A 16,766-nucleotide genomic window follows, 5' to 3' on the forward strand; every position below is an offset into this window, starting at 1 on the left:
ACCCAAATCCAGATGTGAAAAACTTGTTGCATCTTTCCCAAAACGACTCATGGCTGTATTAGATCAAAAGAGTGCTTCTACTAAATACTGAGCAAAGGGTCTGAATACTTATGACCATGTGATATTTCAGTTTTTCTTTTTTTAATAAATTTGCAAAAATTTCTACATTTCTGTTTTTTTTCTGTCAAGATGGGGTGCTGAGTGTACATTACTGAGAAATAAAATTAACTTTTTTGATTTTTGGAAAATGGCTGCAATGAAACGAAGAGTGAAAAATTTAAAGGGGTCTGAATACTTTCCGTACCCACTGTACATACATACATTATGCTTTGTTCTTTGCTCTTTGGTGTTGTTTGGGTGGATTTTGATCATCCCCTTGCTTTTCTCCATCTCTCAGCTAGTGTTTAGTTTCTGCGACAAGCTGTTTGGCTTGATGGTAAAGGATATCGAGGCCATGGATGCCAGCATCCTCAGAGGAGAACCGGCCTCTGGAAAGAAAACGAAGGTACCTGGCTGCATGCAGAGCTTGTGGTTTAAGTGGTTTGAGATATATAATGCAAACTAGTAAAATCGAAAGTTCACAGTGTCACCATTCACAAGGTATTCTCAAATTAGGCTTTTGTTGAAATCTGCCTTGTCCTGTTCACATAGTGCATTCATCTTTTTTTTTAAATGCTGCTATTGAAAGCTTGTACTGTTAGTGATTCCCTTCAGTTGGGATTCACAGTGTGAGTCAATTCTCGCATGATTTTTTTGATTGTTTTTACGTGTCATTGTACCTCTGCCTTCTATTTCCCAGAAAAGCTGAGTAAGGGGCAGCTAATCTTAAGTACTTCATTGTAGCTTGGTAAACTGGTCTAACATATAGTTACCCCTCCATAATTAAACTCTAATTATACCTAATAAAGAATCAGCTTGAAATGGAATAGCTTTTAAAAAAAATATAATGGTCCAGATATCATCTGGATTTCTGGTACAGTCAGACGTTGCTCTTAATAAATCAAGGGGATAGAAGTATTACAGTGACATAGAAGATGTGCCATATATGTTTATCATACTGTCACCTGCTGCTGCTTAATGGCCTCTGGTGAATAATTCATTAATAAAGCATCATCTTGATGCTCATACACAACCATGGCATCCGTTGTCACTGCAATACAGAAGCATCCAATGCCCCAATGTATTATTATGCTTATTATTTATTCATGCACATTTAAATGAAGGCCCCTAAGGACAAAACGCATTCACTGGCACAAGCGGAAACAATGGGAGAAATGCACTGCAGACCTAAAAATGCATTTTGCCAAGTCATCTCTCATGAAGGAGAGGTTGATGGATAAAACACATCTTGCATTTTATCATTAAGATTTGATCCTGGCTAAATGAAGCTGATGAATAATAAGTGCCACCTCTCTGAACGGAGAACAGACTGATAACTGTAACTCTGCTTTCTCTGACAGATCGACTGTGGGCTGATGGTGGGCAACAGCCAGGTGATTTTTGAGAAGGCAGAAAGTTCATCCCTCACGCTAGTTGGTATGTCCCTTGTTTCTCCCTTCAGGTAGATGATATTTTCCAAAACTTTATTGACCACGTGGTCTGGAAGGAAAATAATGTCACATAATCGAGGGGTAAATATGGTCATGAACCTCAATTTTTCTTGATCATGATTCAACATGAAGGGAACGTTTTCAAAACCATCATCGTCCCTAATCTTTTTCTTCCACAGGATGGCAGTAAGAACACATATTCCCTCATTTTCTAATAGCGGTGTTCTCTTACTAATCATCATCATTGCTGCACTCCCCTGTCTGCTAAGAAAAAGGCCAAGAAAGAATTATAGACTAAACTTGGCTTTTATCCCGCGACCCTGTATGCAGGATAAGCGGTTGACGATGGATGGATGGATGGACTTGGCTTTTATATTCTGGGTTTTCATTAATCATGGAGCTGCTAGCAAATACTCTTCTCCTGTCCATCTGACAGCGTCCCAAACCATGGTTTATTTTCATTAATTATCTTTTTTTTTTTTAAATATATATATTTTAGATTTTCTGGCTTATTTATTTTAACAGGTAAGGCAAAGACCAAGGAGGCACGACAGACAATAATCAACCCAGAGTGGAACTTTGAGAAGATGGGAATTGGAGGTCTGGACAGGGAATTCTCCGACATTTTCCGCAGAGCCTTTGCTTCCCGAGTCTTCCCTCCAGACATTGTGGAGCAGATGGGTGAGAAACCCCCTCTATCCTCACTCTTTTTTTGGTCACTTTTCATATTTTTAGCATGCCAGACTGCCTTAGTTTTTTGTGCTTAGTCTTACCATCCTTTTATTGGCTCATTACGAGACATTTTGTCATTATATCTTTGAATTTATGCAAGTACGTGCATTTGCTCTTAGGCTGAATTGTAAATTGTTTTTTAATTGTTTTTTTCAACCAAGAAAGTGAATGTAATCATAGTAAAATAATGTATATTATTTTATGAATTAAAGATTTGGTTTAGATAAGCCAACCTTGCCATATAATGCATATATAAAATGCAATATACTGTACAGTAATTCACTGGAAGAGATAGCAGAGAATAGCAGCAATTTTTTTTAGACATTTGGTTAATCTGGTTTCTTCTCCCTGACTTTGAGCACATAAAACTATTTTATGGCATAACATAAACCTTTTAATGTCTTTCCCCCTCCTCTTATGCCTCGTCACTGCTTTTTCCTCCACATTCTTTCTTTCTTTCTTGCATCCTTACTTTCTGGCTATTGCACTTTTCATTTTCTCCCATCTTTTTTACCCCTTCCACGTTCTTCTTCCTGGTCTATCCGTTCCCTTTGGTGTTTGTCATCCCTCCTTTCTTTGTTCCAGGTTGTAAGCACGTGAAGGGCATCCTGCTGTTTGGGCCTCCAGGCTGTGGTAAAACACTGATGGCCAGGCAGATTGGCAAGATGCTTAACGCTCGCGAGCCAAAGGTTGTCAACGGCCCAGAGATCCTAAACAAGTACGTAGGAGAGTCTGAGGCCAACATCCGCAAACTGTTCGCCGATGCAGAGGAGGAGCAGAAGAGGGTAAGAGACGCTCAGTGTACTTTTCTATATGTTGAATTAAAAAAACAAAACTGAACCTATCATTTTTAAACTCGACATGTCTCCAGCTGGGAGCCAACAGTGGCCTTCATATCATTATCTTTGATGAGCTGGATGCCATCTGCAAGCAGAGAGGCACAGGCGCCAGCAGCACGGGCGTGCACGACACCGTGGTCAACCAGCTCCTGTCTAAGATTGATGGTGTGGAGCAACTTAACAACATCCTGGTCATTGGTCAGTATCATCACAGGGAACTGATCTAACTCATTTATCATCCTCACCAGCTTAATGATACATTATACTGATTGGAGAGCAGGGGCCTGTCTCACACACAGTTCACTAATCAAACCAGACGGCATACTTGCAACCCATGCATGATCATGCAGGAATCCTGCAGGACTCTGCAATTTACAAGTGACAATCTATTGTGAAATTTGACGTACCACAGTTTTTGATCTGGCTCGTAAATCACTTTTGTGAAATGGGTTAGATACTGGAGAATCTAGATCAAGGAGCATTGTAGGTCTGAAGGTTCTTGGTGGCCTGAAACCTTACAAAGTAACTTTATCTTGGGTTTTCCTTTAATTTGTCAACCATCTTCTGAATTATGCATAAGGCTGGCAAAACTTAAAAATGCCAAATATAATAATAACAAAAAAATAGTCTACTGACAGGCATTTCTGTATTCTTATCTTAAACCTCTTTTTATTTTTTCAGTGAGGTTCATCGTAAATTGCTCACTTCGACTTGATGAGTGCCACCTGTTCATGAGCAGACTTGCACTCTAGAGATTTGAACATTAGCATAATGCATGGCCCTGAATTACTGCCTGTTCTGCTCTATTTATGGACAGGTTTCAGTCACGGTGGTAGACCCAAAACTATTAAATCATTTCAGTCATCTTCTGTGAACAGAATATGACTTTTGCGCAAGGTTTATTTCAGGTGTTATAGAAAATTAATAGTAGCACAAAATTGTTGAGTGCAACAAATTATCTGAAATGACTCGTGACTTAAGAACAAAACTGTCCATGTGAGTAATTCTTGCATGAGGTCCGTTGCTGTAAAGAATCCATTTCAATCAGGTGTCATTATGTTTCCATTTTTATTTAGAACTTTTATTTGCAATTTTCTTTTATTCATTTAAGTATAGTGACAATAGTATTGGCAAAGTATGATTAATATATTGAGGTATACATATGAAATGATATTTATAATATCCATATATACATGAGATAGGACATGTAACCAATAGGTTATTTCAATACATGTGATATGTATGTGTGAATTGCACCTTTTTACACCATGCAGGGTGAGTTTCTCCTGTTATAGTATGCATCTGCACAGACGTAACTGTGACAAATCCCTTCCTGCCATTCTCTCAATCTCTGTTGTTTTCTCTTTCTCTCCAGGTATGACCAACAGGCCTGACCTGATAGATGATGCCCTGATGAGGCCTGGCAGGTTTGAGGTCAAGATGGAAATTAGTGAGTGTTAAAGAGCCCCTTCTCTTTTCTCTCTCTAAAAGTTAGTATCTCTCGTCCCTATCCATGACTTCAAAGTGTGGAAATGTAACCTTTTGTGTTTGGTAGTTTCTCGTGAAGCCTTATGATATATATAAATGAGAAGTTTTATATTTATAGGGGAGAGTGGGGTAAGTTGAGCCAGTTTTTACTTGAGGTGTCTTTAAAGTGAGGACATGACAGTAATGTCTCCAACTAAAATATGTACATATATTTCAGGTTGTAGTGCATCCCTGGGAACAATAATTTTAGATCTAAAGTTAAACGTTTTTAGATAAAGAAAAAAAAGGTGGTTTCTTGGCTTAACTTGCCCCCAATGAGGGGTAAGTTAAACCTAGGGGGAGGATAAGTTGAGCCACATGGGGGTCCACGAGATCAATGTAATGTTATCGTGCCAACTCAAATGCTACTTCACAACATTTCATTGCACTTTGATCATGCAACATTGCAGCTAGATTTTTGATATGTCTCCAAGTTGTTTCATATCAATGTATTATTAAAGTCATATTGTCGATCTTCGTGTCCATTGCCACCTGACGTAAGGTGGAGTTGAAGACCTCTGTCTTCCATTTATAGAAGCATGGCATGATGGTTTCTGGTCTAAAATTCATGTTTCATTCATTTTGTTGATAAAATATTTTAACAAACTTGTGTCTTCCAGCAGTTTAGAAGTAACGCCCAGAAACAAGGGGTGGGTGAACTTCCCCAAAAGGCTCAAATTACCACACTCTCCCCTATTATATATTTTGGTTTCAATAAAAAACAGTGCAGGGTAGGGGAATGCAGGACAAAATGACAGAAGTTTGTTTGTTAGAAAGAAATGTACTCTTAAAAGTCCAGTCTTACCTTTCCTTCCACAAGGTATGTAGCCCTGAAACTAACAAACTGTAGAACAATGTTATCAGACAAGACAAAATATAACATCTGTGCTTCCTTCACTCCTTCTTTCTCACTCTTTTCATTCTTTCATGTCAACTCTGTTCTCAATCGACCTATCTTCTAACCTCCAGGTCTGCCTGATGAGAAGGGGCGTGTCCAGATCCTGACCATCCACACCAACAAGATGAAAAGCTTCGACCTGCTGGCTCCTGATGTCGACATCAAGGAACTGGCAGCCGAAACTAAGAACTACAGTGGTGCAGAGCTAGAGGGGCTGGTCAGGGCTGCTCAGTCAACTGCCATGAACCGACACATCAAGGTCACTTGGCATTTTCCAATACACAAAGCTAGCATTAGGGTTGGGTTGAGATGCTACTGTGGCGTGAAGCCAACAAACACAAAATCAGTTCCCACTGAAAAATAAACCCACAGTCAAATTGGTGCTCTAGAAGATTTGTAGTTAGTGGTTCACACAGCCAATCGTAGTCAGCAGGCAGTAAATATGCAAGCAGTTTTGCTTGCTAGCAGTACTGCTAGCTTGGATAACCCCAACAGTCAAGTGACCCTCACTCTACAGGAGGTAGCAGTCTACTTCAACACTGTACCAACTCATAGACTGTATAAAGAAGTGGACGTAGCCACTGGGATGTCACCCAGCCATCTTGTTTTTTTGGAACAAGAAGTGACCGTATTTGTACTAAATGGTTAAGCTAGCTAGCTTGGCTGGTAAGGTGCATTTTTTAAATATATTAATTCTATTAGAAAAAGCACAACAAAAGTGAAAGTTCATTGTTGACTTTTGACGGTAGATAAATAAACAATAAATAATCTTGCTACTCAAGGAGTACTTACTCTCTCTTTCTGAAGACATATACAGAAAAAGAACTATCTTTCAAATGACTTAAAATTACTTATTTTTGTTTTTTTTAAATAGTACCACTGTCATGTCAATTGATGGCATTTCTAAGTAATATTACTTACAGAATAAGGCTAAGACATGTAGTGATAATGAAGTAAGCTTTCAAATAAGGGGTGCCCCTTAAACCTGACATTGTCTTGATGCAGTTGTATGTGCATATTATTTTCCAGGCCACATCTACAGTGGAAGTGGACATGGAGAGGGCAGAGAAGCTGCAGGTCACCAGAGATGACTTCATGGGATCCCTTAACAATGACATAAAACCGGTATGCATCCAAAGCTCCTAACTGCAGAATATAGTACAATACTGCAATATGTGAAGGCAAACCCAGTTCCTAACACTTAATGTTTTTATCCAGGCGTTTGGTACAAACCAGGAGGATTACTCCAGCTACATCATGAACAGCATCATCAAATGGGGTGACCCAGTCACTCATGTGCTGGATGATGGAGAGCTGCTGGTACAGCAGACCAAAAACAGTGATCGCACACCACTGGTGGCTGTCTTATTGGAGGGTAGGAAATCAGAAACACACACAAAAACACAGTCAATTACACTACATTCATTAAACCATAAACTAAATTCACCATTTAGTATAAAATAGGTTACAAAATAAATAATGGTGTTATTATATTTTTCAAATTTGCTGATATCCCATACCAGTGAGATCAATACAAAGATTTACACCTTTCAAATAGAGAAAACTACATGGTGTCAATCTTGTAATTTTATTCTTGCAATTTGGAAACGTTTGCTGTTACTTCACTAGCACAAACATCTCGGGCTATAGATCTCTATTGAGTTAATGGCCATTCCAGGCGGCTACTTCCTGTGTTTACTTTTGGTCAGCGTTTGAAATAATTCATGTAAAAATCATGTTTATTTGGAAAACGGTAGGAGGCTTATGCCACATACCCCAATATACGTTGTTTCCCTGTATCTCTACAACAACGGTGGTGAGTATAAAGTTAGAACAACCTACAGAGCCAGAATAGCCACGTTTATGGGAAAAACGGCAAGTTATAAACCGGAATCTTCCTTTGAGTGAAGTGCATTCAAATTGAGAAAATTATTTGTACTGAATGACTCAAACGACACCCCAAGCTTTCACCCCACTGCATAGCTACACACACAAATACAAACACACGCAAGCAGGTAATTGTACCTCTGCTCTCTCTCGACACTCGCTCCCCCAGGTCCACCCCACAGTGGAAAGACAGCCTTGGCAGCTAAGATTGCAGAGGACTCGCAGTTCCCCTTCATTAAGATCTGCTCTCCAGACAAGATGATTGGATTCTCAGAGATCTCTAAGTGCCAGGCAATCAAAAAGGTAAGCGCTGTAGCGTGTTTTAACCTTTACAGTGTATGTAAACAATAAGACATTTGCATTTAAACAACTATTTCATTTGTTTAATTACTCTTATCTTTTAACCTCTGACTCCTCCCGTTTCCGTTTTTTCTATTCATTAATGCAATCCTGCATCCTCCCTGCCCATCTTTCCTTGGTCTATTTCTTCATTCATTTGTCCCTCCCTCCCTCCCTCCCTCCCTCACTTCCTTCCTTCCTTCCTTCCTTCCTTCCTTCCTTCCTTCCTTCTTCTGTTTCAGGTCTTTGATGATGCTTATAAGTCACAGCTCAGCTGTGTGGTGGTGGATGACATTGAGCGTCTGCTGGACTACGTACCCATTGGGCCTCGTTTCTCTAACCTGGTACTTCAGGCTCTGCTGGTGTTGCTGAAGAAAGCTCCGCCAAAGGTAAGTGTTCATCAGCAACCTGTATTGTTACACTACTGTAGGTTTACATTGACAAAATATGATATTGCCATATTGATCATGAATATTGCATAACATATGTAAAAATACAAGTTGATGGGCCCTGTTTCCCCTTCGATCTCCGCTGTTTTGTTGTCTTCCTGAGCCACACTATCTTCTTACTTTTCTTTTGCTCCTCTGACTCACGTCACTTTTTTTCATTTCTCACTCTTCACTCACACACTGTTGAAGTATGCACACACGGGGTACGCTACATAGTGTATGTTTGTGTAGTGAACCCACACTTTCATGTAAAAGGGCAACTGGCCAGTGAAATATGATCATTATATAGTGGTTTCAAGCAGGCTCTAAATTGCACACAGCTAAGCCACACAGCCAGCGGACACGTCTGTCCACAAAATACACAGAACAGTGCATACTTTCTGTGACATTTTTGAAATAATATTTCACAACGTGATATTGCGATAACAATATTGAGTCAATATGTTGTGCACCCCCACACTATGGTCATCAAATCCCACAAAAAGACTAATACCAACACTGAATTGATCCCAATACAAAGTATCGTGTGTATCACAGCCTGATATCTCTTCTTCCTCTGTGCCATAGAGCTCCATTGTTGTTCAAAATCGTTTAATAACACATGCACACATTGCACTGGGTGACATTACCATGAACACAAAACTCAACCCAGAGGGGTTGCAAGAAGATAAAGCTTTATTTTAAGGAGGAACTCCACTGAGTTTACACATCAAAGTCTGTTTACAGCTCTTAGGAAGTAATAGTGCATTTGTGAAAACAAGTTATGTAAAGTCACTTGAGTCAGCATCAGTTGGGGCTGAGGACTTTGTATCCCTTGGAAACTGAAAAATAAGTCTTGATGTGTGTTGTGTGGAAGAAGTGAGCTTACCAGACTTCTGCAACTCCTGATCTCTGCTTGAGGCTAGAGACTTGAGGCTACATTACCCACTGATAACACAATATACCCTAATCGCCAACCAAACTGTCTGCGGCCGTGTTGCATTGTGGGTAATGTAGACATGTGGTTTTGACAAGGAAGCGTGGAATAATAAAGACCATATCCCTGGAGCTGCAGAATCGAGTTTGCTACTTTTTATTTTGAACAGTACATCATGAGTCTGATAGTGTTAAAGGGGTGCATTGCTAAAATTTTGGAGTAATATTTTAAGGCAAAGCAAAAAAGGTTGGGAACCACTGCACTAGGACAACAATTGTGTATTTATTCACGGCTTAAAAATAGTCCCAGACAAATCAGTAGTGAAAATCACTATTTACTCACATTTGAGTCATGTTAAACATTACAGTAACCAGCTGGCTAAGGAAATTACTGAGCCTTTTTTAAAATTGAAACTAAATATTTGTGGCCCATTTTTTATGATTTACATTACATTACATTAATTCATTTAGCTTTTATCCAAAGCGACTTACAATTGCTAAGCATGTCAGAGGTCGCACGCCTCTGGAGCAACTAGGGGTTAAGTGTCTTGCTCAGGGACACAGTGGTGGATGGGTCACAGTGGGGATTTTACAACTTTAGAAGGAATAAATGTGATCAAAGTTCAACGGACTGTGTAAGGAAGTGGAAAGGTACTGAGAGACAGACTAAAACACTGTTGGTTTTGGTCATTTCATGTGATTTGCTCACAAAAAGAAGTGCAATCCTTTAAAGCAACATTGCAGCTACCCATTCATTTAATCTGTACAAAAAAATTAACTGCGGTAGAGCCTGGCTAACTGTTTCTAAGCTAAGCTAACCGGCTGCTGCCAGTAGCTTCATATTTAATAGACAGATAGGAGGGTTGTATATATGGTTTCATCTAACTCTCGGCAACAAAGCAAATAAGCCTATACCATGACAATTGTATAAGACCTAATAAGTAGGCAATAACAGAATATTAAGCCAAACATCTTTTATGGTTTTACTGCATCAACACATCAATTTAAAGTAGCTAGAGTCCTAGTCTAGCTTTGACTAACCATGATTCCTAAAAATCTGCTGGGATCATCTGAATGATGATGAATCTACACTGTGCCCTATGGTTATAGCTGTCAACACTCATGAGTATTACATTTAACTGGACGATTTCCCATGTGATGCTATCAACAGGACAAAACAAGTAATTTATTCCTCCTGCAGGGTCGGAAGCTCCTCATCATCGGCACCACCAGCAGGAAGGACGTGCTGCAGGAGATGGAGATGTTGGACGCCTTCAGCACCACAATCCACATCCCCAACATCTCTACTGGGGAGCAGCTAGTTGACGCTTTAGAGGTATTAAAAAGCACACACACACTCATACACACACACATAGTCAACACATTTGGTTGCTTGAAGGTAAAGATGCTCACAATTGTGCACTCGTACAAGGACACACAGATGGATGTGTACTCCGTTCTCAAGAGCACACATTCGTGCACACACACAGCCTTGAAAGAGCATCTCTGTAACCTTGGTGAACGTGGGGGGGGGAACCACATTCATTATAAAGGTAATGAAAAAATGTAAGTGGTTTAAACATAATGAAAGGATATTTTCATATTGTGTTGACCCTTCTAATGTCTTTGTAGCTGCTGGGGAGCTTCTCAAATAAAGAGCGGGCCAGCATCGCGCAGCAGCTCAAAGGGAAGCGAGTCTGGATCGGCATCAAGAAACTCATCGTGCTCATCGAAATGTCACTGCAGGTACAGGAGTCTCACCAAAGTGGTGACAATAGTAGCAGCTCATAATCCACGGTGCGTAAACTGTGATGTGGCACACCGGATGGTTGATGATATATAGACAATAGATAAGTAAAGGCAACCAGAAGAAAGCAGGAAATTACATTTTTGCTTTGCATTTTACTAGCTAAAGCCACTATTAGCTCTTGTCCACTGCACTAAGAGTTGTGGCCGGTGCTTTGATATAACACTATTTTTAAGGTCCTTGAGAGGCTTTGGTGCTCACCTCTTCCTTGTGGTTTTGCCGCCAACCCAAAAAAACACAAAAAACTGTGTGAGTGACTACGTCTTGCCTGCTGGGGCTAGTGCGAGCCGATCGGTGGCCCTAAACTCCATTCAGTGCTTCAAACCTCTTGTTTTATCAGCCAAGAAATAGTCCAGCACATGAACCCCTATGAAACCACAATGTGTTATTTTTACACTGCAGTTCACGTACTGATTAAACTAACAAGATTTTAATTAGTGAGCTTTGGGGACGCTGGTAGGTGTTACCTTCAGTCAGAGCCAGGCTACCCGTTTTTATGCTAAGCTAAGCTAACCGGCTGCTGATGGTAGCCGTATATATTACTGATGGCACTGCAAAGCCCCATATTTACTTTTGTTAATTATTTGCTCTACTGTTTGTATCATTTGTCAGCAGACTATTCAACCCTCTGCTTTCTTTTCCTGTCTCTAGATGGACCCGGATTACAGAGTGAGCAAGTTCCTGTCTCTGCTCCGAGACGAGGGGGCGTGAGTACAGCCGAAACACCAATCACAATCGTTTTCATTGCTTGTCAGCAGCCTCCATCAACATAAACCCTCTTTTTTTATTGTCATCTTAAACAACCATTTTTATGTTTCTCCTTCTATTACCCTGTCAGCTTGTTTTCTGTAGACCATTATGTGTCAGTATATTGCAGGTGCGTAGGTTTGGTCCCAACAATGGTAGGGAACGCCGTTCCCACCAACATGAAGGTTGTGTGTACATGTAGCACTTTTCTCTGACAGAAAAAGGCTATATGAACACAGGCCCTAAGGCTACTGTTTCATAATCAAAGAATACACTGATTAATCTGAGCACTCACATAAGAACACTAGAAAATGGACTCACAGCACAGTCCATTATTCTGAAACAGCTAAGCAATACTCACTCAATCTAATATGACTTCACTCCAAAGATGAGCAAACCTACACCCTTGGTATATTGTTATTTCCATACATATAATACAACATCGTTATGTCACACAAGAATACATATTGAAGGCTCCAGTCTTGTAGTTCCACACTGCACACACAGAGAAGATGTGCCCATTGTCCTTACAGTGCAGACAAAGGCACAATTAGTGAACTCTCCTCATCAACTGCTGACTTTAATGGCTTTATTTTGCAATCACCAGGTTGAATGAAGGCGATCAAATCCGAATTTAAGCTGTTGGTCACTCTTGCTGTGCACTGGTAAGGTCAACAGCAAAGCAAAGATACTACTGCCTAAAGGTTAGGTGTGCAAAATCTGTAGCTTGCCAGTTAGCTATTAGATTACACATCTGTTTTCCTACTGTGAGAGTGTGATTGCAGTAGCAGATTTAAATACAGTAAGTATTTAATTTGTGTACAGTAGATTTTACATAGTAAACATTTACGCTGAGGGTACAAATTTCATTTTGCACAATTCACTTCTCATTCATTTCAAAGTCTGAAGCGAGACCATGTAACTTTGGCAAACAGTCTCCTCTTTGGCCACAAGTGACATTTACATGACGGTAAATGCTAAGAAAGAAGAGTCATCATGTCAGCAAATGAACTCAACATTACCAACACTACCATAAGCTGATGGCAATGTATCAGAGAAACAGGTTGTGTCTGTAAAAGCAACACACTGCTTTGACTGACTTATGAATTCATCTAGTAATTTGCAAACAACAAAGTGTGTTATTAAGTTAAATAGTCTCACTTAAGGTGCCTTTAACCTGCCCTTTGCTCCTCCATCTTCACATCTCTTTCATTAGCATAATGGATTTTAACATGGAATTGTGAAATTTGTGCACCCAGTGTATCTTACATATTATAAGCCTGCTCCTACAGTTGACATTATCATTCATTATATTTTTAATGTATGTATTAAATGTATGCGACATGACATTCCGAATGTCATGCAAGCTTTTTTTATTCAATTTATTTGATTTTATTGTTGCAAGCAGTTTTATAACCATAGCATTATACTTCATTTTATTCATTTCTGAACCTGAATGATTCTATGTAGTGTTGAGATTGTCCAGCATATTTTAGCTTTTATATTGTGATTAAAATTTTCAGTCCTGCAATGGGAGCAGCACAGGCCTTTAGGTATATGTTTCAGGAGTCAGTTGTACCAACTCTATGGAAGTTCAAATTTTGCGTAGTTATAAGCTAATTAAGTGTTTACAAAATCGATATAGCACTGAATTAAAATGGGTTGCACCACACAAACCACACATAAGAAACTCAAGGTATTTCATAGAGATCACTTGATACTAAATACTGTATTTGCATCCAGTCACTGCCAGGTTAGGGTGTTTGCTATATGAGTCATTTAGATTCAAAAGTAAAAGAAACATATCAGACCTGAAATGCTACTTAATAATGATGTAAACTGGGAAGAGTTTAATTGTATTTCACAAAAATATACAATATGCATCGAGTTACAAACCATGTAAAAGAAATGTCAAACTAAATTAATAAATAAAGTTAGGTTAGCATATTTGGATATTTCCCACTCATTCTAAACTGCACTGAATGCTCGGACACACATATTTCTCTAAGTTTAATATATCGGCAGGCACCAGTTTTGCAGTTATACTACAATTACAGTGACTTCCTGTCAAAATAGCTGGTTGCTTTTAATTGGACGGCACTACACATGTTTCCTAGCAACAGATTTTCATATTACTGGAGTCTTTACTAGCCGATGCCTTGTTTACGTTCTATGAGGGTTATCGGAATTACAGACTTGTTTCCGACTTGTAAACAGCGCTCATGTCAACATCCAAGTCCTAATTACAATTAGGAAACTCTTTTTGCAAAAGCTCCGATAAATCCAACTTGAGGCTTAATAATACATGAAATGCCTGAAAAACAAACAAACATAGATGCTCGTGTCAGCTACAGTCCATCGTTCAATGTGATTAAACTCTTATTTAATGAATATTGTGTTATATTATGAACGCGTAGCATTTCTGTAATCATACAACCGTCTTGAATTGTCCAGTGACGTGAACGCTTGCAAGTCGTTAACATGGGAATCTTTCATGTGTCTACAATCCATATGATGTGAACATTTAAGACAATTTGATTCTTCGATTCTTCTTGTACTGAATTTACAAGTATTTGGTGCAACCCTTAATTGGTCATCCCGGGTGGAAATCCCAGAGTAGATGGCTCTAGTGAAAACCTGCAGGGCTAAAGCAAACACTATTTTTGTACAGTGTGTCCAACAATTGAGGGTTGCCATGGTATTATGCCAATAAAGTTGCAATGTTGTGCCGCCATGTCTCTACAGTAGCCCAAATGGACAAACAGCTGTACGGAGAGCATTTCGTCGCTATGTTGAATACGTATGAAGAAGGGGGAAGCAGGAAGAAGAAATAACAGCACTAAAAGTAGTAGTAGTAGTCGTCTGGTTTATTAGAAGTAAGAAGAGAAGTGAAATTTGAACAAATGGAAGACCACACCTTTTATTTAGCACACGAGCCAACAGAGCGGTGACTTGAGCGGTTGGTCGCAATTTGCTGGGGTTGTGTGAGAACACCAGAGTTTGTTGAGGGCTGCAATAACCCAACACGACCACAGTAAAATTGAAACTCTTGTCTTCCTACTTCTGCTTTTTCTAGTGATCGCAGCTTCTATGAGTAGCGGGGCTAGAGGAAGGAAGCGTGCATCTTGCCATCAACATGCCACCCATGGGACGAAATGAGGAAGAGGAGGAGGAGGATAAGAAGAAGAAGGAAAGATCCGTCTGTCTGTCAATCTAAATACACACCTGGTCAAAGAGAGGAGCACACAAGTCCTCTTTATCTCAGCATGTTTACGTAGGCAATATCACTGTATCACCGTCCTCCCACTCTTCACCATCATCATCAACTGCACTGACATATCACACCAAACTACTGGAAGTCCTACTGTTAAAAATCTGTTATCTGTAAAGAAACTGCAATAGATGATTGTAAAAAGTGCTGTTTTGTGCATCGTGCGTAAAAAGAAAAAAGCCATGTATGTTTTTAGCCAGAGCATTTGTTGTATTTGTTGCATATCTCTTGTCCTGCTAAAGATAGTTGTTGTTAGCGCGTATGTATCCTCACAAACACAAGCAGTAGTAACAGAATCCACCTAAAACTGACACAAACCCGAAGCCCTTTGAATATTTAAGATGTGAATCTATGAGAGGCTTTTAGTGACTTTGTTGTGGCTGTAAAAAAGAAGCTGTTCCATGTGTAAATGTAAACCCTTTAAATATACAGTATGTAACTTGTTCATGTTCTGTAAATAGTATATATAGACAAATTGCAGTATATCATGAAAACAATTTAAATGATCAATCAGAAGTCTTTCTATCGGTATATTTCTTCTTCCCTACTGCTGAGATATTGATGATACCAGGTTACTGTAATAGTGAAAGTTAATGTTGGATAGTTGGCCTGTCTGTCTGTGTTGTGTACAGTACAGTTCAGTCTAGCTAGTGTAGCTATGGCACCATCAGTGTTAAAGATTAAAAATTATTCTGCACTTCTAACATCAACTCAAATGACCTTTAGTACTTATCTCGGCGGTTATTAGTGGGAACTCCAGTTTGTGTCCGCTCGTGTGCATGTGTGGGGAACTAAGTGCTGCACGTGTCCAGTGTGTAAGAGCGTGTGTGAGTGTGTGTGTGTGTGTGTGTGTGTGTAGTGGCAGAACGTACTTTTGAATGTGCGCATGTGTGTGTTTAAGTGTGCGCGTGTGCATCTGAATCCAGGTTAAGACAGTCATGTGGTTCATTTGTGGGGGGTTTCTCATGTCGCTTGTTCAGTGCTTATTGTCCAAAGCTATTCTTTTGTTCTGACCATTGAAGATGTGTATGTTGTGTGTGTGTGTGTGTGTGTGTAAATATATATCAACATGCAGATGTATTATTGCAATAAAAAGCACAGATGCTCATGAAAAAGATTCTTCAGACTGCTTGTCTGCTCTTATTTGTTAACTGATGGATCAATGGATATATGAAAGCTTGTTGTCTATGTATAGAAGAAAATCTTATTGATTTTCAGTGGTGAAAAGTAACTTTACTCAAGTATTGTACTTGTACTTTTGAGCATTTCCATTTTATGCTACTTTATACTTCTACTCCACAGCTATAGTTAATGGTGACTTTGCATATTCACGTTTTATAAACAAAACATATGATCAGGTTATAAATAATAGAATACTGGTGTAGATTAAACTACCCAACAGTATAACTCACACTAAACAGTTTGTAATAAGATAATATTATTATATATAAGAATGTATATTCTGCTGCATTATGGGTACTTTTACTTTTTGATACTCACAGCAGGCTCAACCAGTCAATCAAGTTCTCTTTGCAACAATGCAACACTTATGGATTTCAACTGCCATAAAGCTCAACAAAAGAAGATCAAGCTGGTAAGGAAAGAGTAGTGTGCATGGATGTGAATCAAAACCTGGATACCGGACTCGAAGATGGTGCCTATTCAGTCCATTGAGAATTGCTTGCCTGGCACATCCAAGTGTAAGTGTATCTACTACATGTCTATGGGTCCACAGCACCGTAGGACACTCCTACTACATGACACACTCTCAGTTGCAGCTTGTTTAGATTTAGGCATCGAAATGT

General features: G+C 39.4%; 1 protein-coding gene across 2 annotated transcripts in view; it reads left to right on the forward strand.

Moving 5' to 3' along the window:
• LOC123984430 (vesicle-fusing ATPase) overlaps positions 1–16,025 on the forward strand; it is a 45,077-nt gene extending 29,052 nt beyond the window's left edge. The window contains exons 1-16 of one of the 2 annotated variants that reach the window (XM_046071334.1): positions 404–505; positions 1,461–1,536; positions 2,076–2,231; positions 2,868–3,067; positions 3,154–3,319; positions 4,497–4,571; positions 5,618–5,805; positions 6,576–6,671; positions 6,765–6,921; positions 7,603–7,736; positions 8,015–8,161; positions 10,338–10,472; positions 10,769–10,882; positions 11,595–11,650; positions 12,298–12,355; positions 14,767–16,025. In XM_046071334.1, coding sequence (XP_045927290.1) covers positions 434–505; positions 1,461–1,536; positions 2,076–2,231; positions 2,868–3,067; positions 3,154–3,319; positions 4,497–4,571; positions 5,618–5,805; positions 6,576–6,671; positions 6,765–6,921; positions 7,603–7,736; positions 8,015–8,161; positions 10,338–10,472; positions 10,769–10,882; positions 11,595–11,650; positions 12,298–12,328 — 1,803 coding nt within the window. In that variant the 5' untranslated portion in view covers positions 404–433 and the 3' untranslated portion in view covers positions 12,329–12,355; positions 14,767–16,025. Of the gene's footprint in view, positions 1–403; positions 506–1,460; positions 1,537–2,075; positions 2,232–2,867; positions 3,068–3,153; positions 3,320–4,496; positions 4,572–5,617; positions 5,806–6,575; positions 6,672–6,764; positions 6,922–7,602; positions 7,737–8,014; positions 8,162–10,337; positions 10,473–10,768; positions 10,883–11,594; positions 11,651–12,297; positions 12,356–14,766 lie in introns of those variants that run through there. The other variant, XM_046071343.1, reaches the window with a different exon arrangement.
• Positions 16,026–16,766: the final 741 nt, after the last annotated feature.

The sequence above is a fragment of the Micropterus dolomieu genome, linkage group LG02 (assembly GCF_021292245.1).
Source record: "Micropterus dolomieu isolate WLL.071019.BEF.003 ecotype Adirondacks linkage group LG02, ASM2129224v1, whole genome shotgun sequence".
Lineage (NCBI taxonomy): Eukaryota > Metazoa > Chordata > Actinopteri > Centrarchiformes > Centrarchidae > Micropterus > Micropterus dolomieu.